Source organism: Hakea prostrata, chromosome 11, assembly GCF_041222555.1.
Source record: "Hakea prostrata isolate BN-2017 chromosome 11, UWA_Hpros_2, whole genome shotgun sequence".
Classification (NCBI taxonomy): domain Eukaryota; kingdom Viridiplantae; phylum Streptophyta; class Magnoliopsida; order Proteales; family Proteaceae; genus Hakea; species Hakea prostrata.
Genome location: NC_142610.1, coordinates 7,293,845 through 7,319,923, shown reverse-complemented (window position 1 = coordinate 7,319,923; position 26,079 = coordinate 7,293,845). Strand labels below are relative to the sequence as shown.

Below are 26,079 nucleotides of genomic sequence, written 5' to 3'. Positions count from 1 at the left end.
TACCTCCACCACAACAATGCTACAAGTCGGGCCAATGTGTTACTTCAAACAATGAGTGTTGAGGTTATAGGATTTGAGCGAATCAAGGGCCAATACCCCACTTGCCCTGATTTTAGTGAGGTATTCACTTCCCTCGGTGGAGACCCTCCTATTGGCCGCTTAGATTACCTTCGAGAGATGGTTTCCTTTTAAAGGAACCAAACTATGCATTCCCAAGACCTCACTTCGAGATTTCCCGATCCGGGAATTGCATCTTGGGGGAGTTGCTGGTCACTTTGGTCGAGATAAGACAATTAGCCTAGTAGAGGACCGATTTTCGGTGCCGGACTCAAAAGAGATGTTGCTAGGGTAGTGAGTCAATGTAAGACATGTCGGGTCGCTAAGCAACAAAAACAGAACACGGGGTTGTATACTCCCCTGCCTGTACCACATGCTCCGTGGCAGGACCTTAGTATGGATTTTGTGCTTGGCCTTCCTAGGACTTTGAGAGGTCATGATTCCGTATTTGTAGTAGTAGACCGTTTCTCAAAGATGGCTCATTTCATTCCTTGTTCTAAGACAAGCGATGCATCAATTGTGGCTAAACTCTTCTTCCATGAGGTTGTCAAGTACCATGGGTTACCTAATACCATAGTATCCGATAGGGATGTTAAGTTCACTAGTCACTTTTGGCGGACTCTATGGAGGATGATGGGAACCAAACTCCGTTTCTCTTCGCATTTCACCCCCAAACCGATGGTCGGACCGAGGTTGTTAATAGAAGTCTAGGGAACTTGTTGCGTTGCCTAATAGGAGAGTACCTTACCGGTTGGGATCGGGTCCTTACCCAGGCCGAGTTTGCCTATAATAGCTCTAAGAACCAAACCACTGTCTGTCACCTTTTGAGGTTTGTCCTGGGATACCGCCCAAGGCTCCTATAGACCTTATTCCAGTTGTGTCTAGCTCTAGGACTTCCCCATCAGCCGAGTCTTTTGCAAGCCATATCCGATTTACATGCAAGTATAAGACAGCGAATAGCACCGAGTAATGATCAATATAAGTCCAAAGCTGATGTGCATCGGCGATCCAAGAGTTTCAAGAAGGAGATATGGTGATGGTTAGGATCGGACCGCAGCGTTTCACTAAAGGTAAAGCGAGCAAGCTACATGCTCGTAGTGCGGGACCATTTGAGATTCAAGAAAATAGGAGCTAATGCCTATGTTCTTAATCTACCAACTAACATGGGAATCAGCAATATTTTCAATGTGGAGGACCTTGTCCCCTTCCATGGCACTCCTACTCTGCATCTTTCTATCCGGATGACCTTAACACCCTTCCTTTTGTTTTTGATGACCCTGCTGTATGACCTCTTCACTCCCTACTACTTCGGTACCACCTATGCCTAAATTTCACAATAGAGTTGAGGCGTTGAGAGATTCTTGATGAGAGAGTTACAACTACAAAGAGGGAGGTTACAAAGAATTCCTCGTTAAATGGCGGGGGCATCCCGAGATCGGCAGCACTTGGATCACGATGGAAGAGCTACAACGACTTGACCCGGACATGCTAGAGTACTACCGAGCCTTTATTCACCGGAGGTGAATTCTTCAAAGTCGGGGAGAGTTGATGAAGACATTAGTGAACGTTTCGAGTTTCCGCGCGCCGCGTAGAGATCATCCCACGCCTCTATGTGGATGGCGATGAGACCTGCTCATGGCGGTTGTCATGTTATTTTCTAAGTCTTAGTGGGTTGGGTAGTAGTTTACTATTTAAATATTTTGATTTCATGTTTGGTCTTTATGGGCTGGGCCTAGGTCTGTTTGGGCCCAATTTTGAATTATTTTGAGTTTGGGTTATATATACAACTTAAGTTGGGGTTATTTTGGGAATTAAACATGTAGGGTTGTGAGGAATCAATTTTTTATTTAAACCATGTATCAAATTCGTTTTTGGCAATTTGAATGAAAGAAAAGAATTAGAAAAAGCTCACGGCTGCTCTCTCTCTCTCTCTCTCTCTCTCTCTCTCTCTCTCTCCCGGCGGTGCTGGTTTTCTCTTCTCTCTCCAGGTAAGTTTTCTCTCCTCCTTTCACCTTTATTTCCCACTAGAAAACTTCTCCTTGCTCTCCTCTACAAAGATCTGCTCTTTTTTCTCAAAAAAAAAAGAGCCTAGTTTCTTTCTTGGAAATCTTCTTCTTCTTCCCCAAACCCACGGTTTTTTTTTCTTTCTTTCTTCCTTCTTTGTTAGTCTAGTTGTCTTCGTTAGTCTCCTTTCCCTTCTCTTTGTTTCTTTCTTTCTCTCCCTCTCTCTTATCACCTACTCTCTTTCCTAGGATACGCCATTACGTCGAATATTATTTTCTCCTTTCCTAGGATTCCCACTTCTTCAAAATATTTTTCTTTCTATTATTTATGTTCCTGATGCTTTCTAACCCCTGTTTTGCGCCAAGATCGCAGGTAACATTATCTCTCCTAAAATACTTCTCAATTATTTGTTTAAAACAAAAACTTCTTAAGACTCCCTTTACATTGTTAATTGTTGAATTCCTTGTTAGAAATCTGATATTGATTAGGATAGTTCTATTTTTCTTTAAGTTTCTTAATAGTCTTGCATTCAATTTAGTATTATGGTGCCAAGATCCCCATCCCCTTGTTTCCCTATTGATTCTTGTTTAGTTGTGCTTACCAGTAAGACTTATCGTGTTTATTTCTCTACTTTACGTCTTACATGCATGATAAATCGGTTACAGTGCTGCAAAAAATTCCTTTCTTTACTATCTGTCAAGAATAGGCGTTAATTCTAAGAGTCTAGTAGCCACTTTGTAGGTCCCCTAGTTTCTAGGGTTTCTCCTACATCAATTCTGTGAGTTAAATGGGATGAGGGCATTTACGTCATTTAGTGAGTTAGATTGGAGCAATATTATAAATTTATTGTTCAAAAGGCATTTGGGTAATTTGAATTTCAAATTTTAAATGAGTTAAATGGAAGTAAGGACATTTATGTCATTTTATCATTCTTTTTTTTTGTTAAGTAATTATAGGTAACTTATAATTTTCAAGTGGGTGCCATTTAATTTAGGATGGAATATAATAGTAAACGGTCACCAGTTTCACCCCAATAATAATAGTAGGTGACGTGTTAAAATTCAAAACAATTTAAAAAAAAAATCAATCATAATTGCATGCTCATTACCCCTCCTGTCATTTTTTTTTGATTTATATTTATTTTTTTTGAAAATTGAAATGGATTTACATGTAGAGAAGGGTTGTTTGGAACTTTGAAAATATTTAAATTTGAGACATAGGGGTGTAAGCATAGTAGAATAAATTTCTAGGCATCTAGCCCAAGAAGACATATTTCTTGCAGCCCAGAAAGCCCATACTTCAATATATTTTTTGCATATAATAGTATGAGACTAACTGCTACCTATTGAAGCACATATATATAAGAGCTATGCTTATGAGGTATGATCACTCCCAAGGAGCACCTTTACATGATTATCAAAAAAATATATGTATCAAAACTATATCTTATACTTATATTAGGACATAATGCTCTTCCTACAAATTTAAATTTGTTTCAAAGAGGTGGTTGCTATACTCCTTCATGTCTTTATTGCAAATGTGCCCATGAATCAATTGTTCATATTTTATTTCATTGTTTTTTTGCAAAACTTTATTGGAAAGTTTCTCCACTTCGGTTGGATACCGATCTTTTCCATGGCCATCACATTGAGGATTGGTGGAATTTTATTGAATCATTTTTTCGGACTACTGGTAATTTAGATTGGGTGCATACTATTTGGAGTGTAGTAGCTTGGTTAATTTGGAAAGCAAGGAATGTTTATCTGTTTGAAGGAATCGAGCCTAGCTTAAATACTTTTATTTGGTGCTTCAATGGTTTATTGCAGGACATTAATGGTCTTTATTTTGAAGTTGTTTCTACTTCAGTCAAATCTGGAATGCTTGGTTCTAATATGCTGATTGCTTCATCAGAAGTTGATGATATATTTTTTTTTTCATGTTTTCTCAGATGGGTCATGGGATCCAGCAACTTCTCGTAGTGGTCGTGGAGGGGTTATCAAGACATCCTTTGGGTCTTTTATCCCTGCTCGCATGAAAGCAGAATGGGCTCTATCTGCATCACAGGCGGAGTTGGAAGCGATGTCTGACATCCTTCAAGTTGCACTTACTATAGGACTAAAGAAGATCAAGCTCTTCTCTGATTGTAAGGCATGATTTCTAGTTTACATGGTGATTCCACTGCTTTGGATTGGCATTGTTTTAACTTAATTCAGTTTATTAAGAATCTTTTGTTGGGGTTTGATACTTGCATTGTATTTCATATTTCTCGTGCAGACAATGTTTCTGCCGATTTGTTAGCTAGAGGGGCCCGTTGTTTGGGTATGTCTAAAGTTTGGTGGATGCAGCCCCCAAGTGGGCTAGCAGATTTGTACAGTATATCTGTTGGGAGGATCTCTCCAGACTTGTTTATTTGAATGAAGTTTAATATGTTTGGCCAAAAAAATAAAGATTGATTTGCATCAACATTAAATGACCTGTTTTCTGAAGATCTATATCATAAAAAAGAAGGAAAAGAAGCAGTCTAAATTTATAACCCATCATTGATCTCCCAGCCTTCTCGATAGGGGTATAGGGTCATGTAGCCACCCGCATTGTGGTACTAGTTTATAAACTCGATCTATATATGTTTACTTAATATTCTTTTGTTAAGTCATTGTAAAAATCTCAACTTAAGATTTTGGGTGAGAATTTGTGCCTAAATTGCTCCAATTAACTCTTCACAATGGCTGCACTCAAATTTTACACTAACCATTATCATCATTGTGATTACAGCTTCAAAGACATGCACCTTCCATACACACAATTCTTTCAATCAATTGATTTACAATAGAGGAAAAGGATGAATATTTAAAAAATATATCTTGTCTCAATTATACCTCCTTCAACATCTGCTAATTAGTGATAGAAACTGCCTGTAGACTCTTCGAATCCAATTCGCGCTCAAGATCCAAAAGACCAATATCAGAACAAATGGAAGCCATGTCATCAGATCATTGAACACTAGTGCAAATTTACTACTTTCTTCATTGAAGAAGATTGGTGACGATAATGCATAACTAACAGCCATAAACATTTGAGCTATTAGAAGTGGACCACGGTGAGGAAATCCTGCTGTGAGATTGAAAACCAGAGCTGAAGATACAATGAAGCCAGCAAAATTCAAAACCATAATTATAAGGTACATGGTTGGATCATAAGTAGCCCAGATCGGTACCCCAGCATAGTGTGATGGTTTCGGATCTTCGGGGCCTTTATTCTGATAGTCATCCTGCCAGTAACCACCTGGAGGGGTGAGTCCGGTCTGGTAGGTAGCTGTGACAATCAAGGCAACTACTACAAGTAGAGTATTCCTTGCCTCAACTGGAGTATTTGGATCAACCCTGAAACTGAAGTATTTAAGCACTGGTCTCACAACAGAAACACAAACCCATTTTATCATTGAAGGAATCCTTGGTGATTGACCGTCTCTAACATCTTGGCCACGTCTGGCTCCAGCTCCACGAAGCATTCTTTCTATTTCTCTTTCTCTTTCTCTTTCCTGCTCCCCTGCTAGCCTTGGAAGTTCTAACAACAGATCCAAGGCTGTGAACCCATCTTTGTTCGTTGCATTGACCTGGACAGCACTTCTGAAAACAAAGTTGCAATAATGATGTAGCAATAGCTCGACCACCTGTTTCAGCAGAAAATCGTTAAAACCAGTATCAGTACTGGAGTACAAGGTCACAGCACCAACATGAACGTGAACATGAATATTTAATTATAATTAAATTTGGTGTTCCTTATTTTAATTACCTCATAATGTCCTCTTAAAATTGCAAGATGCAAGACAGTGTTGCCTTCCTGGTCTTGGCAGCTTAGAAAGTCATGCTGCCAGTGAGTTCGAAGCCAAGTCACCAGTTCTTTGAAGACTTCAACTTGATCATGCTTCAAAGCCAGATGAAGTGCAGCCTCCCCTTTAAGAGTTCGATCTTTAATACAACTGGGGCAACTTGAGAGCAGTTCTTTCAAAACATTTATGTGTCCACTGATGGCTGCGCAATGAAGAGGAGTTCTTTTCTCTCTGCCCTTGAGATTACAACTCTTGTTGTCTATTTTCAAGAGTTCCTTGACAATCTCTAGATGCCCATTTGCAGAAGCCAAGTGTAGAGGACTAAGTCCTTCAGGGTTTAGCTTTGTGATGAACGAAGGCATCAGATTTGCAATCTCTATGACAAAAGAGGTATGACCAGCTAATACAGCCCTGTGTAATGGAGTATTAATGAAGCGAATACCATTAATTTCATCAAGAATAGATGGTCTTCCCTCAATTGAAACGTACAGAGCATCAATATCTCCACTCTTAGCCGCTTCAATCAATTCCTGATCCATTCTGTGGCAACAAACAACCAAGTTCTCCTTTCAATCTCGTAGCTGTAGACGTTTCTGAGAATTGAACAAATAAAACTTTATATAGTGACCTGAATTGAGCAAGTTTAATCAAAGACTCACCGGATAAAATATTGAAGCAGTGAAAGATAGTTGAAGACAATCAAGCTTCACTTGCAGAGTTAGCTAGTTTTAGCATCAACTAGCTCCCTCTTGTTTGGGTAATGGCTAGAGGGATGGATGATTAGTTTTATAGCAGTGGAAATAGAGTATGGATTACCTTCCTCTTTTTTTTTTTTTTTTTTTTTCAAGAGAAAGTGATCTAGACTCAACCAGTCGATATTTAGATGGGAATTGAGAAGACTTAATTTTTATTACCTGTGGAGTTTGAACGAATTAAATCAAGTATCATAAATTGAATCGGATTCAAATTAAAGCAAACCAAAATAATAAAATCTCCGTCTTTTATTTATTTATTTATAATATTTTATATTATTATTGATATATTTTTCCCTCCCTTTTTCTTCTCCTTTTTAGGATGTTCTTTCATTAGTGTCACATTTCTTCTTTGGGATAATTACTGTTGTTCCCTGTAGTTTGATTTTATTACTAATAAAACCATGTTCTTTACAAAATTACTGTTGCCCCCCTTCCTTATAACGGTGTTATTACCGTTAAATTTGAATATGTAATGTCTAATTTGCCTTTCATTAAAAGTAAGAAATTAAAAGACGATGCTACCTCATTTATAAAATCAAATTAAATGTCAATTACCCTAAACTTCATTTATTTTGAATTAATGAAATTGGCAAAATCCAAATTTGATTTCCCACCTTCACTAAACTTCATTTATTTTGAATTAAAGAAATGAACAAGATCTAAATCCAATTTGGTTTCTCACCTTCACTAAACTTCATTTATTTTGAAAAATTTTTAGGTGATATTCAGTTTTCAATTTGAGTTGAATTCATTTTTCTTCTTCTTCGATATCTATTTGAGTTTTATTCAATCATTCTTTTTTTATTTGGTTTTTTTTTTAGAATAAAACGGATTATAGTTTTTTTTTTTGTCCACAGTTAATTAAGGGTACTACTGTAACTTGATAAAAGGGTAAATAAGTAAAGAGATAAGTATAAGGGTATTTTGGGGTTTTTGAGAAAATATAAAGATGCCACATCATCAGTTAACTAACGGAACTTAACGGTAGGAGGGCAATAGTAATTATAGACAAAATTGAAAGTTGGATTAGTAATTTTGAAAAGTACAGAGAATACAATAGTAATAAAATCAAAGTACATGGGGCCAATAGTAATTATCCCTTCTTCTTTTCTTTGTCTTAATTGGATTAGGGGTATTGTAAGACGTTTCTTTATGGTTCTTATTTCAACATGGTTGTTATACTTTGAAATTAGGGAATTTTCTTTATGTATCTTATCTAAAGAGCACAATCATGGTAATGCTTTTTCTTTATTTATTTATTTTTTTTTTGTTACGAGAGAGCTTCAATAAGAGGGACAGGGAGGATTATATAGTTAAACTCAGGACTTTTTTACTTAAAAGTATTAATTATTGCTAACTAAGGGTGTAAATAGATTAGATAGTGGTAATACGATCTATATCTGTATCTTAATATATTTGGCCGTATTCGGATAGTATTCTTTCGATTTTTGAACGGACTTAGATAATATTCAAATAATTATTTATTTAAAATAAATTTTTTAAATGGGTATGAATATAAGGTTGAATACGTATTTTTGATTACCTGACAGCTTTACCCGAGACCTGTAAATACTCCTGTATAGATAAACAATCTAATCTAGATTGAGGAAACAAGAAGAACCAGGACCTCTTCCTTTACTTGCATGCTTTATTAAAGAATGGCAACTCCGTGTGGCTTACGATACATGCATCTTCCCCAATTGCCACAGAGGATCTATTCCTTGTTTCTTTTCTTTACTTTTTCAAAAGTGACTTTGCTTATTAGCTTCCATCTTTACTCTTTTTAATCTTGTGGTCTCTTTCAAATCTTGATTGACAGTAAATTGTTTTTTGAACATAAATTTTTCTGGATGAATATCATGGTTTTCGAAATTAAATAAAAGCAATGGATATCAATGTTTTTGTACATTACTCACTTAAATGAGAATAAGTTGAGAAAGTTCTCCGTAGCTAAAGCTCAACAATAACATCAGAGATTGAGATGTTGTATTTGATATTATTCTTTTTTCTATTTATTTTTATAAAAATATCTAAGATACTCTTAGGAGAACTGATGAAAAATGATATACATAGCTTATGCCTTGTATCTAGTATGACTCATACAAAAAGGATTGGAAGGCAAGAATCCATGTAGCCGACACATTTGGTTGGGTCAAGGCTTCTTATTATTGATGTTGTAGTACAAGATCACAGCTGCAACAACATGAACACAAAATTGTTTTGGTCTTTTTTAGTTTGATTACCCATATTGTCCTCTTAAAATTACAAGATGCACGTTGCCTTCCTGGTCTTGGTGGCTTAAATGGTCATGCTGCTAATGACTTCGAAGCCAATTCACGGTTTTTTTGAAGACTTCAATTTGATCATACTTCAAAGTTAAGATGTGTTGGAAATATGATATCAAGGGCAATCGTCAAAGACAATTAAAGCATAATATAAATATCAAGTAAGAGAACTTATTTGGTATTTAAATGCCCCCAAATTGTGCATACGGGTTAATAGTGTATTTTCACCCCCAAGATCAATCAACTCTCCCATAGCAGACGGTGCACTCCGTAATGGAATGGACTAGGAATCCAAAAGTTACATTCACCAATCCATTTTTGACAATACAAGTTAAAGGAATTCCACTCCTTGGTTGAGTCCCTCAGCCTTGGCTTCCGCCCTCCATTAATGAAGTTTTTTACCAAAAAAAAAAATTAAAAAAATAATAATACTCTTAAGTCGATGACATGGACATACTGCTCTTGTGGCTATAAAAGTTTCTCAGAATTGAATAAATAAAACTTTATAAGGTATCATGAATATATGGCTAGAGGGAATGGATGATTAGTGTTGTGTGTAGACATTTTCTTCACCCAACCAGCCCGTGCACAAGTAGTGACACTTGTAGGTCATATGTTAGGCCTTATGTGACTGCAGGAGGATGGGGGAACGGACAGGTTGGATAGAGAGGATCTGAATCCTTTAAGTTATAGCAGTAGCGATCGAGCGCGGATCCCCTCCCAGTCAAGGTATGTTTTTCCCAACAAAAACATGATCCATATTTTAATAATAAAAAAATTAAAAATAAAAATACCAGTGGGCCTCACACGGCCCCACCCGATTTTTTGGTGAAAAGTGGGTTCGGGTGGGAACACTGGGAAGGTTATTTATATTAGCTGTGGTCGTGTGGATTTGAATAAATTAAATCAAATGTCATAGATTGAACCGATTTAAATTAATTAAAGCAAAAAGTAATAATAATAATAATAATAGAATATATCTTTTACTTTTACTTTTAATTTTTATTTTACTTTATTATATTCACATTTTTCTTTTTCCTTTGTCTTCTCTGCTTTTTAAGATGTTGTCTCGTTCATGTGATGTTTCCTCCCTCTTTTTTTTATTTTTTTATGTTGGAGTGAGTTCTTTTATGGTTTCACAACAGAAACACAAACCCATTTTATCACAGAAGGAATCTTTGGTGATTTGACTGTCTATATCATCTTGGCCATCTTTGGCTCCAACTCTAGGAAGCATTCTTTCTACTTCTCTTTCCTTTTCCCCTCCCTTGGAAGTCTAACTAGAGATCCAAGGCAGTGTATCCATCTTTGTTCCTTATTGACCCGCACAACATTTTTAACAACAAAGTTGCAATGATGTAGCAGTAGCTTGACCACTTGTTTCAGCAGAAACTAACTCAATCATTAAAATTAGTATTAGTAGCATAACTAGGAACGATAAAGTAATGAATGATCATATTGGAGCTGGTCTAGGAGCGGCCTCGATAAATGATAAGCTATGAGAAAATTGTGCAAAAAGGCGATTTAATCCAGATTGAAGGAATTAGAAGAACTAGGGACAGATTTAAGATACTCTTAAGATGCCCCCTAGAGTTTGCAGACTTTAATAGCAGCAAGATGGGAGAAGCGTGGGCTATTAGAAGAGGTATGATGGAAATGGTTGATGAAGGACTCAGACCAATTTGTTGTTGAATTGGTTTGTTTGGATGTCATACGCCTACTTCAGAGACGTCAACAATTCAGCCTACACAACCACTCAACCCATTGTAGGCGATATTCCCTACCTTTAGACCCAGTTTACATCTTGCAGTTGGAAAGAAAGAGAGAAAGAAAGAAATGATATAAATAATTAGGCCTTGTATCTAATATGGCTTTGAACTTGATGGATTAGAAGGCAAGAATCTATGTAGCCAACCCATTCAATTAGGGCAAGTTTTCTTCTTGTTGGTGTTTTAGTAGATACCATGTGGAACAGACTTACTATTTCAGGCACTGCTCGCTTCTCCCTCTTCTTTCCATTTCTCTTGGTCTTGGATTTCCCATTATGGAGCATATTTTAATGGTGGTAATGAAACCATCACAAATTAGCTTCCAAAAAGCTAAAATGCCAAGACACACTAGGTATAATGAAGATTCCTTCCGCAATTTAAGGGTGCACCCTAATGGTCTGAACTTGTCCTAAGCTCGAACGAACGAGGTTGGTCCGAACTTGTCCTAAGCTCGAACAAGGTTGGATCATCTCCTCACCCAGCCCAACCCTACCCTGCCACCCTGTAAGTCATATTTGGAAAAACTAGGGTAACAAAATTGTGTGGTGTTTTATTGTTCTCCCTTCTCTGCATAGGGTGTAAGGTCGAAGCCAGAGCTAAGATCAGGGTTAAGTATCTAATCTGGCATTGCTCAACTGAGCCGATTAGAGTCAAAGGTTTTAAAATGCCTGACAATCCGGCCCCATTGCAGCCCTAGAATCTTTTTTTTTTTCTTCTTTTTCCCCAAAAGATAAATAAAGCCCAAGAATCTTTGTAACATTTGAGTGCAATCTCAACCAAGTTTAGGGCTTCGATTATGTAATATATCCTCCACGGTATACCATTATTAGCTTCATCCCTCAAATTCATGTTCAATGTAAACCTTATTGTAGCCCATACACACACACACACACAAATAGTAGAGCTTTGTGGATAAAATTGTAATTTTACATGAACCTTATATAGGCATATCTTCCATAAACTGTATGCAAAATCACAGAATGATGAGATATCTTATTATATCAATGTAGTGATCTTGAGCGCTCTTCCATATGAGAATAGAATTCATACAATTGGTGAGCTTCTATCACGAAGCTTAAAGACTCAAAAGAGACTGATATGTACAGATCTATAATTTATTCTGGAATGGAACTAAGGCTCTTTTTGGTATCAATAATCATTGTCAATTATGAAAAAATTTCATTATTTTAATTGTTTGGCATCTATCTTAATTTTATTTTATTTAAAATAATGAAAAACCTCCAAAATTCATAATGCTTTTGTCCATTATGGATTGTGATTTCTTTCTTCTTTGTGTAGTTTACTGTTTTGTAGTGATGGGCTAGTCTACTTTTTTTATAACACCTCTTTTCCTTCTTCTCCTTGTTTCTTCTTTTTCTTTTTTCTTGCCCATTTTTTTTCATTTCTATTTATTTTCAATAAAATTCACCAAATCATTTTTCATTCTTGACCAATAATGTTCTTGTCTTTTTTTTTTGGCATTGGTGGTTGTCCGGCCTAAGTAAACACCAGCAAACATAAAACTGAAAATTGTGAGAAGAACAATTGGCTTTTTCCGCTGTTCAACAGAGCTCATGCCCCGGAAGTATTACAGTGTAACCCTTTTTTATTAATGAAGTTTTCCAGTTTTATTATATAAATAAATTAGTAGTTGTGAGAATTGGAATCCTTGAGAAAAGAAGCTATTCTCATGATGCCTCACAACCGCTACTTCTGCAACTAACATTAATACATCCCTGGGTCAGCAAAAGTAAGCATCACATCTTTCTTATTCAGCTGATCATAATTATCAGAACACTCTCCTTCCCCCGAGTGATGCTTCGACTCTTGATCCAGTCATGCCGAAGAAAATGAATCACTACAGCTATCCATAAGTATCAGGCTTGTACAGCATCTTCGTTTTCTTTTTCCACAGATATTTGTGGCTGAGAAGTAAACAAGGCAGCATGCTGCTCTAAATACTGTCTGCTATTCATCTCTGTTAGCCTGCAGTTTCTCCAGATATGTTAGGGGCAAACATGGTGAGCAATAAATGTATCAACTCATGTGTGAGGAATACTAGCTACAAGTGTAATTTTTGTGCCTGAAAATTGATTGCAACTAAAATGTTGTTACAGAATCCTAAATCCGGTGAAAAACCTCTTTTTGTTTTGATGTAAACAGTTGACATCCCCACCCACCCCCAACCCCCAAAAAACAAAAAAAAGTGTCAATAAAAATCTTCATAAATATTCCCAGTTTATAACTGTGAAGATCATTTTGCAGAAAGTAACAAATCTATACAGTTAATCACCTTACAATTTTTTACATTCATTATGACTACTTGATTAGTAGAGGCATTTCAAAAAAAGATCAACCAACTAATGAGATGTCCATGTAGTAGTTGAAGCCTCGTGCACTGGTTTGTTCAACTTCATGTTGTTAAAGGGGCCATAGGCCTTTGATATGACAAGGGAGTAAGAAGATGTTGTAATTCAAAAGTTCCTTCAGAATATGAACAAGTTGTTATCCTAGAAGGCTAGCAACATACCTACTGATGGTCCGATCTTTTGCAAATCCCAACTCATTGTCTACACAAATGTCTGAATCATCATGTTTCCTTGATCTTGAAGAGGTTCTAGGTGCCATATATTGGGCATCAGAGATGGTGATGATTCGTTCTAATAGTTCAGTAGGAGTTCCCTCCGCTGAGCATAATAGTCTGGCCTTGCTTTCATACATCACCTATGGCCAACAAAACAGACTGGAAATAAGTAGAATTAAAACCAGTTAATTTTAAGTTTTCAGAGAACAAAATTCTGCTTGGAACCCTGTACGATGCTTCTAAATTTAACTAATAAAATCCCCAACAATTTGATGGATTTGAATAGCTAAGACCTTGACAAGTAGAAGAAGCCTCAACGTACTTACTGGGTTAAATGGTGGCGACAGTTTTTTATATTTTTATGTTATTTATTTTTTATTTTTTTGGGGGGGATGGGGGTGTTGCATGAATGACAATGGCAGTTCATAGAGGACAGTTGGGATGAACTTTCAAAACCTTGGTAACAAACCATTAAGCCATTAATATAAACGAGAAGCGATAAACAGCAGAACACAATCCCACACAAACAAGATGATGATCCGAGGTCGGATATCAGGTTTCTATTTGAGCTCAAATATAGAGACACAATATTCAGGAAGAATGTGGCCAAATAACATGATATAACCAGCATTCCATTGAGTACTCTAAACATATATAAAAATCAAACCAATCCAATGGCCATCTCAGATCAACAGCACCCAAAATTAGCCACTGAAAACCAGTTTCAGAACCAAAAATCTGCAGAATAGAATGGTCCAAACCAGAGTCAGAGGAAGACATTGTATAACAGAACACTTAGAGAATATACTAGTCTGATGGCTGAAAATCTCTTAAGCCCAAAGCCCTCCTTTTGGATTCCATAATCTTTTGGGTCTAGGTATAAGGGAAATTGTAACACCCGAGCAGATGTAACTTCTAGTCATTAATCAACATAACCAAAAAAGGCAAAAATATGATGAGAGCATCCCACTTATGCTTTGCTTTGATGTTTCTCATAGCAGTACCACATCTCACAGGGAAGAACCAAGCACACGCCATAGAGTAGTTTGGTGAAAATAATTGGCTTCTAGCGCTATTCTCATCTTTTATTAGTGTGTAAAGCAGTAAAACCCTCTTATCGAAATAGAAGTCTCCAAAATAGAAACTATATGTGGCACTTTAACAGCAACATCTTGCCACTTAATTAACTGCTAAGAATAGAAATAAAAGAACCAAAGAGATCTTCTAATTGTCTCCTATGCAGGACATAAAGTGAAGCCCTTATGGCCATGCCTAAAACATGAACCGTAGGTGGTCTCAATGAAGCTTATTGACTGAGCTCAAACAATACGATCCTTCTGCTGACCCAACTCCTTCAGTCCACATCACCTTTCCCAAATGTGATTCTACAGAGTAAGCAGTGATCTCAACATGAGAAGTTTTTGAACAAACCACCAGTCAGAGATTCTTCTATGGCACCTTCATGACCACCAACTTATACCATACCTTGTGAATGTGGTTCCAACAGACTACTTCAAAGCCAATAGTTGAGAAACAGTGTTCACATGCAAAATATACAGAGTCAGCTCAATGTCCCAATCATCAAGCTCTTTTGCTGATAAGGACTTAATGTCATAACTTACTAAGGCCAACAGAAAAACAAGGTGGCTTATCAGAAGGCAAAACATTGGCTTACCAAGGGCAGCAGTAGTGACGGTGCTGGAGACAATCACCTTGCGACATTCTTACCCCTCTTTTGGACAAAAGTAAAATCTATTAAGGGGATCATTGATGCCATAGCAGGATTTTACAAAATGCAAGAACAGTTTGTGTACTACAGTGATTGAAAGTGGCAGTTGTACCAACATAATTTCTGGAGAGAACATTTGAAACCACATATTGAAGACAGAGCTACATAGGCTTTACAGAAAATTCAAATACAGCGCTCATTCATTATCACAATGAATCAGGGCCATATTTTCTTGCATACAACAAAATCGAAACAGTTTAATCCTTAATTCACATTCACTCGCTGCCATCTAACCAGAGGTTTAATCGACTCATGTGGTAAATACCATCTCTTTGACAATGAAGCAACCAAACAGAACCTATCATTTGAACCAGTCTTTCAAAGTCTTGTTTGAGTTACCCGGGTTGATCAAGTCAACTGTCAGCCAGCCCTAGTACACATGAATCGACACTTCTTCACAGTAACTTGTGATTGAAAACAGCAGAAGCATTCAGACGGCTGACCATAAAAATATTGAGAGAAGGGACTACAGATACTGTATTGAAATGGGGAGTAGTTCGATTCCCCTATTGCTTCCTCTGTTAGGGTTTGTAATGTAACTAGATTCATTTTTCATCTAGGTTCATTGTGTATATGTTAATGTGAAAGATGAGGCTTAAGTAAATTATTCCATAATTGTAACGTTCTCAAATTACAAATAAAGGCATGGCCTGTCTCACTGATGATACAAATCAATCACTTCTCTTATCTCAACTTTGTATCAGAGCGGCCATTCCTTTTTGGAAAATGTTTACTTCACCATTATTGCACCGTTACCACCGCCACTGAGGCTTTGGCCCTCTGGTTCAGCATGGTTAACTGAACATATGAATATGACAATGCATGTAGGACCATGATAACTACCACTGACTCTAAGCACTCACAATTATGATCAATCTGGCTACTGCTGCCATCCTGCTCCTCACCACACCTAGGGTTCCCTAAGCATTGCAGCATTTGCCAACCTCCATCTCGTTCAGCCACTCTGGAAACCACCTGTTGGTGGGAATTTGGTTACATAATGTAGTAAGAACCAATCAATTGTGCCTAAATCAGGTGTAGAAACTGAATATGGAGCAATGGCACAAGGGTCAATGCCCTAGAGTTTGTGTTGATGTTGTATGCTCTCCCCCTTTACTTCTTTATTTTCATTCTATTGACACCCATTAAGTCTATTGAGTTGGTGGGGTTTCCTCTACTCCTGTAGTTCCCTTACTCCTTTATGATTCCATTGTCCCTTCCAGGATCTATATGGCTGACCCTATTAAGTTGGGATAAGGCTAGCATGTTTCATCGGGCGTGTGTCATATATATGCCCAACTTGAGGGGGAGTGTTGTGAGAAGGAAATATCCATCTCAATCTGATGCTAGCTAGCGCTAGCACTAGATCAAGAGGTTTTCTAATTGGAGTAGGACTCCTCTTAAAAACTCCTATTTTAATTATGTTTCTTTTTTCTTAAACTTTTTTATTTTGGTTTCCTATTGTTTGTTAGATTAGTTTCTTAATTAGTCTAGGATTAATTTTACCGATCCTACTTTATTTTGCATTTCTTTTCTTACTTAGAATAGGACTTCCTCATATTGTAACTATAAGAATTCCATTGGGCCCTAGGAATAAAACACAATTATCTGTGTAACTTATCCTCAACTAACAACAGAGACCAAAACCTTTCAAGCCTCACCAGATCTGGGGCCTTCCTCCAGTTACAATTTCAAGTTTCTTGTACTAATTTTTAATTGATCCTATGTGTGGAATACAACAGGGGTTTCGGAGGCCTGGAAGTTAGGATTATATCCTGAAATTTCAGCTCAATGGATCTTTCTTGACTATGTTCTCTCACTTGCAACCAAAACAGCACACCACTGGCTTTGCTTTTTATCAAGAGAGAGTTATGAACTACTAATATAATTTATAAGGGCAGATTTCTTATCATTTGCATAATCTTTTTCATTCTTAATTTATTTATGTTTATTTTATATTGTATATTCCAGAATTTCCTATTCCATTTTAGTTACATGGACGTCTTAGATTCCATTTTCCTTTTATTCACGGTTCCTGAACCAATTAGTACTTAAAGAATTGCTGCTACAACCTTAACTTGAGACATTTATCATCCTTGTGGGCCCATCACAACCCAAAATTAGGGTTTAGAACCTGGATTGGATTAGGCTTGTACTTTTGCGATTCTTTCCTGATTTTTTTTTTTAAATATATTGTCGTGATGTGCTAAAGCAATTACTTCTTTACAATGGTAAGAAGCTTCAGAAACACAAAGCAGAAAGAGATTGCAGCAAGGAATTCAAATGAACATCTTTCGAGGAGGAAAAAAAGAAGAGCAGTAACGGACATCAATTAAAGTGACAAACCGGTATGCAGCTGTCCTGTTGTGGAGTCCAAAAATTGGCACACCTTCCAATGCCAATGTATGAAATTTTTCTGTCAAAGGTATGGGGAGGTCAATTATGCATCTTGTCATAATGGCAAAAGTGTAAGCATAATCATTAGGAAAACATCTAGAGACCTCATAAGAGATCCAAGTTAGTAATTAGGACATGTAACAGGCTGAGGCCAGGAAGCCTTTTCATGGTCCCAGTTAGGACTTATAAGTCTCTTATGCTAAACAAAAGAAATCATATCAGCAAACAAAAAAGGGAATTCAAAAACATGCACTCACAAGGGCAAGTAAAGAAAGCGAAAACTGAAATAAGGGTTAGGTGACACTGTGGCTACTTGAATTTTGATATCCAAACGTAGAAAATGATAGACTTCTGAGACTAATGACTTACTGAACAATCCAAAATAGTCTGCAGCGCCAAGAGGTTTGTCACAGAGATCTTCAAAAAGAAAATATGCACATCCATTAGCTCCCAGTGGAACCTGGAAACAAATCAGAAGCTACTCAATTTGACGTCCAAATGGTAAACCATAGCAAAACAGCACACTTTTTTTTCTTCAAATAAATAAAACTGTGTACTTAAAAGCGTTTCATATGGGATAAACCTGTAATGTCCTTCCCATAACAACTTCCACCTCTTGTGGACAGGCTGAGTGTTCCCCAATCAACTTCTCAAACTTTTGCTTTAGAAGGCCTGAAGACCCTTCTCCAACAAAATAGAAACCCAGCTCAGCCTATAAAGCAGGCGAGAGAAATAATCAAATTAAGAACAACGGATTTCCTAGTCACAAAAAGCAACAATAAAAATAGATCTATAATAGGAAGAACAGAAAAAAGTAATACAAAACAGTAGAAATACATCCTAATGGGAAGAACAGATATATACAGAAGTCATTTTTCTATAGTCCACTGAAGAACCAATTTCGTGAACTGCACATCTTTCCTGCAGTGACAAAGGAATCAAAGTTAGGGTGACATCTTTGAAGAAGCAGAGGTAGGAAGTGGCCTGAAGTATGGTTAAGCGGTAAAACAGTGATGATAATTTAGCATCCATCAATTGCCAGAAAGAGGAAAAAGTTGTCTTTCTTTACCTTCAGGGTAGCAATGAATGGCAAGAAAAGATCCCTCTGCAAGCCACCTTCATACAGGTTATCAGGAGCACGATTTGAAGTAGAAACAAGAATCTACAATCCACACCAGTCCAAATGTGGTCCTCAGAGAGCATACTTAGTAAAGTAGAAGATCAGTAGGTTCATTTTGTATAAGGAACACTGGGAAATAAAGCAGATGAAAACCAAAACACGTACAATGCCGTTACTGAATAGATATCTAAAGAGGCGGTTTAAAATCAATGCATCAGCAACATCAGTAACCTATTGGAAATCACAAAAAGTTAGTACTGAATAGATATCTAAAGAGGCAGTTTAAAATCAATGCATCAGCAACATCAGTAACCTATTGGAAATCACAAAAAGTTAGTACTAGACAAAATACAAAGCTGATACAAGTTATTAGCAAACAGAAGCTACAAGACATTTCCAACCTACCATAAATTCATCAAGACATAATAAAATCGAGTCATCTGATATCTCTCCTGCGACAACTTCTAGTGGGTCTGCAACCCCCTTGTGCCTCTGCAATTACATCCATGTGGCAAATTAAGTCCATTACAGTATATGCAGAATGAACGGTTTTATGAGTTCCGCAAAAAAACAACAGAATTGGTGCCAACAACAAATGCAAGGCACAGCTCTATAAATGCCAGAATAACAGGAATCTTTGCATCTTTTAAAAGATAGAAATTCGGAAACATAATTTTTTTACCAGACAATGCACCCCATCTTGGTATTAATCAACAGAAAAGAAAACCTTTGGATGGATCCATAAACCAACATCATAGAAAAATATGACAGCTTATAAAACATGGTTAAAGGATCTTTGAAAAATAAAAGGAAATGTAGCACTTACAAATCCTACCAACTATCTAACTTGTATAAGTTTTAGTTTATCATCCTTTCAAGAACCTCCCCATCCAACGAAAAATGCATATTGTGTACCGTGAAGGATATGTACAATCTTTACAAAGGCATACATTGTTTTCTAACCACTGTAGTACATAGGTTGCTCAACTGTGACCTTGTGGCCTTGAGTGGGAAACTGCCTCTGCAAAGCAATGGCAAGGCATCGTATGTTATGACCTTTCCCAGATATTGCAGTTGTGAGATCCTTGTGCACAGACGTGCCCTTTTCTGTTTTATTGTTGACTAATAAAGAAAAAAAAGATCTGTCTACATTCTTACTTGTAAACGGCTATGGACATTCAACATAAAGTCATGAAAATGGGTTCGTCTCTTCCTCCAGTTAGATGGCCTGAATGAATGGGAGATAAGTGTTAGGAGTTACAATTCCCAGCGAACTGTAGACAGCTAAATTGAACAGAATCAAGAAAAATAATAATAATTAACAAATTTACTTCAGAAATTGCTCTAAATGGTGTTGATGATTGTAGCACATCAAACAATCTAGAGAAAAGTGGGGGTAATTAACACCAAGCAATACATTGACCATGGCTGTCCCGCAAATCATACTTTTGGGGTGTCTATGCTTTTCACCAATTATCTTGGGTGTCTGTGAAAATTTTCCTAAATAATATAGCTTCTTTTGAAACTCCTCCAAAGCTAACATGAAATCTCCTTGGCTGCTAGCAATCTAACCTTCCTCCCTTTCTTTGTTTTTCTCCTTCACCTACATGGCATCAGAGATGTGGTGTTAAACAAAACTACCACATCCTTAACCTGGTTCCTTTTCTTGCTCATAGATCAATCTACACTTAACTCAAGGCTTCTTGAAGTAATTTTGGAGTCTTCTTTTATTTTCAATTAAAAGAAGGGGTGGAGAGGGGAAGAGCACCTTACACTGGTTTTCGGGTTGGATTATTGTTATCAATCAAGAAGTTAAATTAAACTTTCATTATTGGTTGCCTTGAAGATCTAGTTTTCCACAGCTTCTGGCTCCTTCTGATTGAAGGTTAGTGTTTTCCTGGAATTTTTGGAGTTTAGAACTCGCACAAATCGAGGCACTTCCCTAATTTATTTTTTTCAGACAATCTGATTCTGCATCTTTTATCCTTCTCGTTATAACTGTTTTCTAGAATTCCTTTATAGAACAGAAGCTGTTTGTGATTGTTTGGATAATCTTTCTTGCTTTTTTAATTTTTTGATTGACTTTTCCTGTAGCTTTTATTTTATTTTATGAGTTGAAACAGAAAATACTGTAATATAGGTGGTATCCTCATCCTCTCATTGTCTACAGAATGTTAAGCCCCAAAATCTAACTTGACAATGGCTTTTCTCCTTCACACTTTCAGTCCACAATCAATCTCAGAGAACACAGAAAACACCGAATAGAATTAGCTTAAGACAATAATAATAGCTTTATTAATACTCAATTCAAGAGCAAAACAGAATAAGCAAAACACAGCAATTAGAAAATATTACTCAGCAGTAGAATCTCCTCCTACAGCTACCCAAGAGCAGCAGCTCTCTCCCTGCAAGGCCTACCTAGAAATTTCCATGACAATAATCAGATCTACCTACCTTGCTACCTCTTCCCAACAAAAATAATTCCCTTTCCACAAATTCCCCCCCCCCCCCCAAAAAAAAAAAAAAAAAAAAGAAGAAGCTAAACTTGCTAATTCAGTTATTTCCACATCAGGACAGAAATCTGTCGCAGGTCTTATTCCTTTCTTTTATTACTGCTCACAAGATCCCTTGTTTCTGTTTCTATTTCTGAGAGTATACACCCGCAATACTTGGGGCCAATCATAGAACAAAACTTGAAGGCGCCGCCAACTTCCACCAATGGAAGAAAATTGTAAGATTGGTAAATTACAGGAAAATGGCTGCAGGATTGCTTAACAAAGACTACTGGTGCTGATGATAGCACAGCAGTGACTGCCTGTACAATGACTTCTTGAGCTGAAACACCATACCACTATCCCCGCAACAACCCAGGAAACTGCTCCATAAAAACCTTCTCATGGATATCACCATTGAGGAAGGCCTTTTTCACATCAAGCTTATATAAATGCCAGTGATGATTATGATCTTTGCCTTTGAAAGTGTCTCTCCCATAAGAATGTTACAAGCCTCAGCAACAATTGATGATTATACTCTCCAATAAAAGTTTGCATGGAAAGACAGAAACCATAGTTGCCTAATAAATGAGTTTCCCTGTGGATCACTAAATCCGAATACATGATGAATGGCAATCAACCAAACCACTGGCAAAATTAATCTGACGAATGAATCGTGTGTCCCATGTCAATACATGGTCCTTCCAACATATAAAAGGTTGCCTAATTCCAGCATGTTATAATGGTATCGTACATAATTATTGTAGAGAATTTCTCTCCGGAAAACAAATGGCAAACAGACACAAAAATTTTATGATGACATCTACTTCATATTTCACCTCTAGGAAACAAAGATATACATGAAAATTTTTTCCATGTTGTAAATTTCATATAAAAAAAATGGAACTTTTATTGGCTCCTTTTTTGCAGAGATTCGGACTATTTTGATATCATTTTGAAATCTCCAAACAGTTTTTACTTTATCTAAGTAAATCTGGAAATAGTGCCCAATTTAGTCCAGAATCTTTCCTTCTCCTTTAATGAATTAAAAATCATGATTCAATTGAATCAACTCATCTAGGGCATGATTCCATTTCCCTTCCGTCTAAGATTTGACTTACATGAGGATTTTATGAAGTATGAATAGTAACTACAAATGCACAAAATGATACACCAGACTTACAATTGGTCGAAAAACAAATCCATGAGCATTGTTTTTCCAGTGCCCACTCCACCATAGAGGTAGAGTCCTTTGACAGGGGAGTAAGAATACTGTGGGATAAAACGAGACCACAACCACCTACTCCTGAATGAGGTAGCACAACAAAGCCATTACTGTGTTGAAAGAAACTGAAAGAAAACAGAATATATCCATTGGTTGTCTTAGAAGGAACAATACGGTCCAGAATTTCAGCCAGTGGATCTTGGAAAGCATTAAAATTTACCTCCCAGCTTTATCAGAGGCGGCATAACGATCCAGTCGACAGGCATCCTCATGCTGAACAAGTTCATCATACAGTCTTTGAAGTTCTTGTAAGGTGACAACCTGAAAATGTAGCCATGAATATTCTCCAAAAAGAATAGCGGAAATGGTCGAGAGACAAGGTCAAACAAGAAGCCCAGACGATTTAGTAAATCAGTCAGTCAGCCTGAGACATCCACTCATTACCACATTTGCTATAGATCATGGAATTGATGGGTCATTCTGAAGCAAACTAGATCCAGGGCCACTCTAGGGGCTGAAACAGGACCTAGGGTGGAGCCCAACACCCAACAGCCCTACAGGAAATTGTGCAAGAACAGGGTCATTTTGATCATTTTTACTCATTCTAGTTGAGTCAAATTAGTTAGTAGCATTCCAACTCTACTTCTGTTTTGAAGTTTGGAATTGTTTTGGTCAACTTATTGAAGAGTCCCAGTCGGGTTAGGAGCCCCAACCAGAGAGGGATTCCCGTCGTTGCAGTCCAGTTTCTAGAAGGAGTCTAGTCCTACTCATGTTTTGTAATATGAATTATCCTGTGATGAGTTAAGTCAAAGTCCTTGTAGAAAGACAATCCTAAGTCTAGTAAGATTCCTAGTTTGAATAACCTTCTAACGTTCTTAGTGTGAGTGCATTCAAGTAAGGTTATAAATATGGCAACTAGCTTGTAAAGAAGGTAGATTACGATTGATTAATAAAATTGAGTTTGAGTAGAATTCGAGTTGCAGGGTTCCAAGGAGGAAGCCTGCGGCTGCTGGCTGGTTTGCTGAATTTTATCAACCTTTGCCTTCTGCAAGTAAGTGCAAATAACCCCCCACCCCCTTTTTCCTCTTCTTTCTCGCAGCCCCCCTTTTCTCCTTCCCCCTTGCCTGCAGCAAGCCCCCCCCCCCAAAATAAAATAAAATAAAATAAAAATCCCCAACTTTAATTCCCCTCATCCCATCCCCTATCCTTCCCCCTTCCCAAACTCTGCAGCAGCTTAATTCCACTTCCCCCATCCCTATTCTCCCTATCCTCTCCATTCCTTAACCCTAGTTCTTCATTGCCAGCCCCCTTTTCTTCTTTTTCCCCTCCCTTCTACCTTGCGGCAGAATAGCTTTGCCCTCCCCTCTAAGCCCTAGGTTCCCCCCATTCACTTCCCCAAACCCCTAAACCCTAATTCTTCATATTCCTTTCCCCTTTGGGCTGCAACATCCCGTCCCCTCCCCAACCCTTTGACCCTGGCCATAACCATTTCTTCTCACCCCAAAACCTAAAATTCTGCAACTCTATCTTCCTCACTAAAACCCTAGAAACCCCAATCTTCTATCTCCTAGATTTTTCAAACCAAAAATATTTCCTATTTGGAAATATTGTTCCCTACACCTATCCTACCTTCGACCTTAAGCCTAACCCTAGCCAACACCACACACACACACGCCCCCCCCCACACACACACACATCCAAACCCAAAAAAAAAAGAGCCTAAGAATAAGAATCCCTAATTTCACCAAACCCTAACATTCTCAAATCCAAAACCTGAAATTCAGTTCTGAATTCTACACTACAGCAAGGATTAGGACTGAAGTTCTACAAACGCTAGATCCCTAACCCTAACAGAACCTTTGCCAACCCTAAAACTCTCAAATCACCCTATTCCTCAACCGCAGGGTTATAAACCCTAACTCTACTGCTGGTTCATTTGAGTTGATCCTGAAGACAAACCCTAGATTTAGGGCTTACATCACATCCCCTGGTTTGAAATTACGAAAGTAATGCAGTCACAATCATTTGACAACCTGTCCGGTGATGAAAACGGAAACTGTCCCAACTGGCTAGTCATGGGGAACTCAATTAAGTTATTTGCTTTCTTATATGTGCACTGAAGCTAATCCAGCATTGTGCATCATTGGACTGCCCAAAATGATAATGTATACACCTATTCTAAATCTGTCATCTGAAAAATACTACATAAAAGGTCAAAAAGTATTGACTATCTTTTCTTTTAAAACCATTTACATGAAACCAAGAAATAAAAATAGTAAACTTAACAGGAAAAACCCTACATAAAAAAAAAAAACAACGAATTCCTTGGTTGTCAAAAATACCTGGCAGAGATCTCCATCTACAAGCTCCTTTGCAGCAATTCTTCTCTTATATTCAACAAGAGGACCTGCTGTTCCAGTACCTCCTAATAAGCCAGAAAAACCTAAAATTTGATATAGACAACACAATCAATTATGGGATGTATACAACACCAATATGAGGGCCGGTTGGGGTCCAAAGTGAAGACCTTCACTAACAGTTGTGTAATTGGCAGCAGGTGTGCGCAGAGCTCTTGAGATCATAATGTGATACTTGTATCTATCAATTTCATCATTGTGGTGGGGCACATAAACAGTAGCAGGAACTGGACTGACCAAAGGTTTTTTCCTTCTCCCAGTGACACTAAGGAAACTGCCACCTTCTTGAAACCTCAGGGCAGTCCGAACTTGTCGGACAGCTCGAACTGATATCCTCATCCCAACTCCAGTTTTTCACTGTAAACTGCAGAAATTAAAACAGTCCAGATAAGTAACACAGAACACTGGAAAGAGTTTCAGAAGAGCAAGAACACCTTTCAGTGTCCCAGATGTAAATAAAACATCAGACATGCAGAATCCATTGTGAATTGTGGAAGTTGAGTACCCGCAAAGAAGGGCTGTTTGTTAAGCAAAAAGGGATGGAAAATATATTCAAACTAAATATAAAAATGAAAAGATTTAACAGCAACCATTACCCAGATAGGAGTAGCTTCAAAATCAAACATCAAACAAGTTCAAGATTAGATTTTGATACTGAAAACTTAAAAACAGAGCAGCTCAGAGTACAAACAGTGGAAAAATTCATCAGCATGCAACGACCAAACCCATCGCCATTACAGAAATTCCTTCAGAATAGTTAAAATTCAACAAAAAGCAAGGAAACCTGCTCCATCTAGGTAATGAGACAGTGAAAGAAAAGATTTACGAACCTGATTCAAAATGAATCTCTAAAAAGATTGGGAGACAGAGTTATCGTCCAGATCACCGAAATTGGATCTCTGTTATGATATATATAAAATGGCCCACCAGTTCTAGATGAAATCAAGTTGTAAAAAAATGAAGTAGAACTAATTTCAACAATTACAGAAGTGAAAAAACAGAGTTATCCCTGTGTATCTCATCTTGGTTGCACCACCAACAGCTGCAAAGCTCGATCAAGAACCCTCGTTATCTCTTCACTCCGGGAATCTCAATCTACCCAGAAACAGGGAGACAGGTAGCCAGAGTCTGGACACTAAGGCATCTATTAGAAACCTAAAAATGGCATTTTATATATATTTTTAAATTAAAAAGAATAATAAAAAATAAATAAAACGTTGGAGACTTGGATCTACCGGGAAAAATAAATAAAAAATAAAAAAAGTTTGCAACGTTTTGTACATGCAAATCTTCGTTGACTGATGATGGCCAGGATCTGACCGACTTCGGTTCTTGTTTTAGCAAATGAGGTGGCGT

At 37.4% G+C, this 26,079-nt stretch overlaps 2 protein-coding genes across 6 annotated transcripts; both read right to left on the bottom strand.

Annotated features, from left to right (window-relative positions):
• Positions 1-4,793: 4,793 nt before the first annotated feature.
• LOC148999845 (ankyrin repeat-containing protein BDA1-like) lies at positions 4,794-6,634 on the bottom strand. Of its 3 annotated transcripts, none has more exons than XM_089139932.1 (3): positions 6,550-6,634; positions 5,854-6,483; positions 4,794-5,731 (listed from the first exon to the last, which is right to left on the bottom strand). In XM_089139932.1, exons 2-3 carry the CDS (start codon positions 6,427-6,429, stop codon positions 4,943-4,945), a joined length of 1,365 nt encoding a protein of 454 aa, XP_088996058.1. In that variant the 5' UTR covers positions 6,430-6,483; positions 6,550-6,634; the 3' UTR covers positions 4,794-4,942. The 3 variants fall into 3 exon arrangements, with proteins under 3 accessions (XP_088996058.1, XP_088996059.1, XP_088996057.1); XM_089139933.1 differs by having other exon boundaries at positions 5,854-6,430; positions 6,550-6,630; XM_089139931.1 differs by having other exon boundaries at positions 5,854-6,628.
• A 5,568-nt stretch (positions 6,635-12,202) lies between these two features.
• On the bottom strand, positions 12,203-25,850 carry LOC148999844 (uncharacterized). Of its 3 annotated transcripts, none has more exons than XM_089139642.1 (15): positions 25,554-25,850; positions 24,834-25,087; positions 24,649-24,749; positions 22,527-22,627; positions 22,265-22,387; positions 19,748-19,817; positions 18,995-19,081; positions 18,755-18,820; positions 18,539-18,631; positions 18,334-18,390; positions 18,053-18,181; positions 17,839-17,929; positions 17,400-17,488; positions 13,230-13,423; positions 12,203-12,685 (listed from the first exon to the last, which is right to left on the bottom strand). In XM_089139642.1, the coding sequence occupies exons 2-15, from the start codon at positions 25,060-25,062 to the stop codon at positions 12,577-12,579; spliced, it is 1,539 nt and encodes a 512-aa protein (XP_088995768.1). In that variant the 5' UTR covers positions 25,063-25,087; positions 25,554-25,850; the 3' UTR covers positions 12,203-12,576. The 3 variants fall into 3 exon arrangements, with proteins under 3 accessions (XP_088995768.1, XP_088995769.1, XP_088995770.1); XM_089139643.1 differs by having other exon boundaries at positions 24,649-24,731; XM_089139644.1 differs by having other exon boundaries at positions 24,649-24,728.
• Between the last annotated feature and the right edge of the window lie 229 nt (positions 25,851-26,079).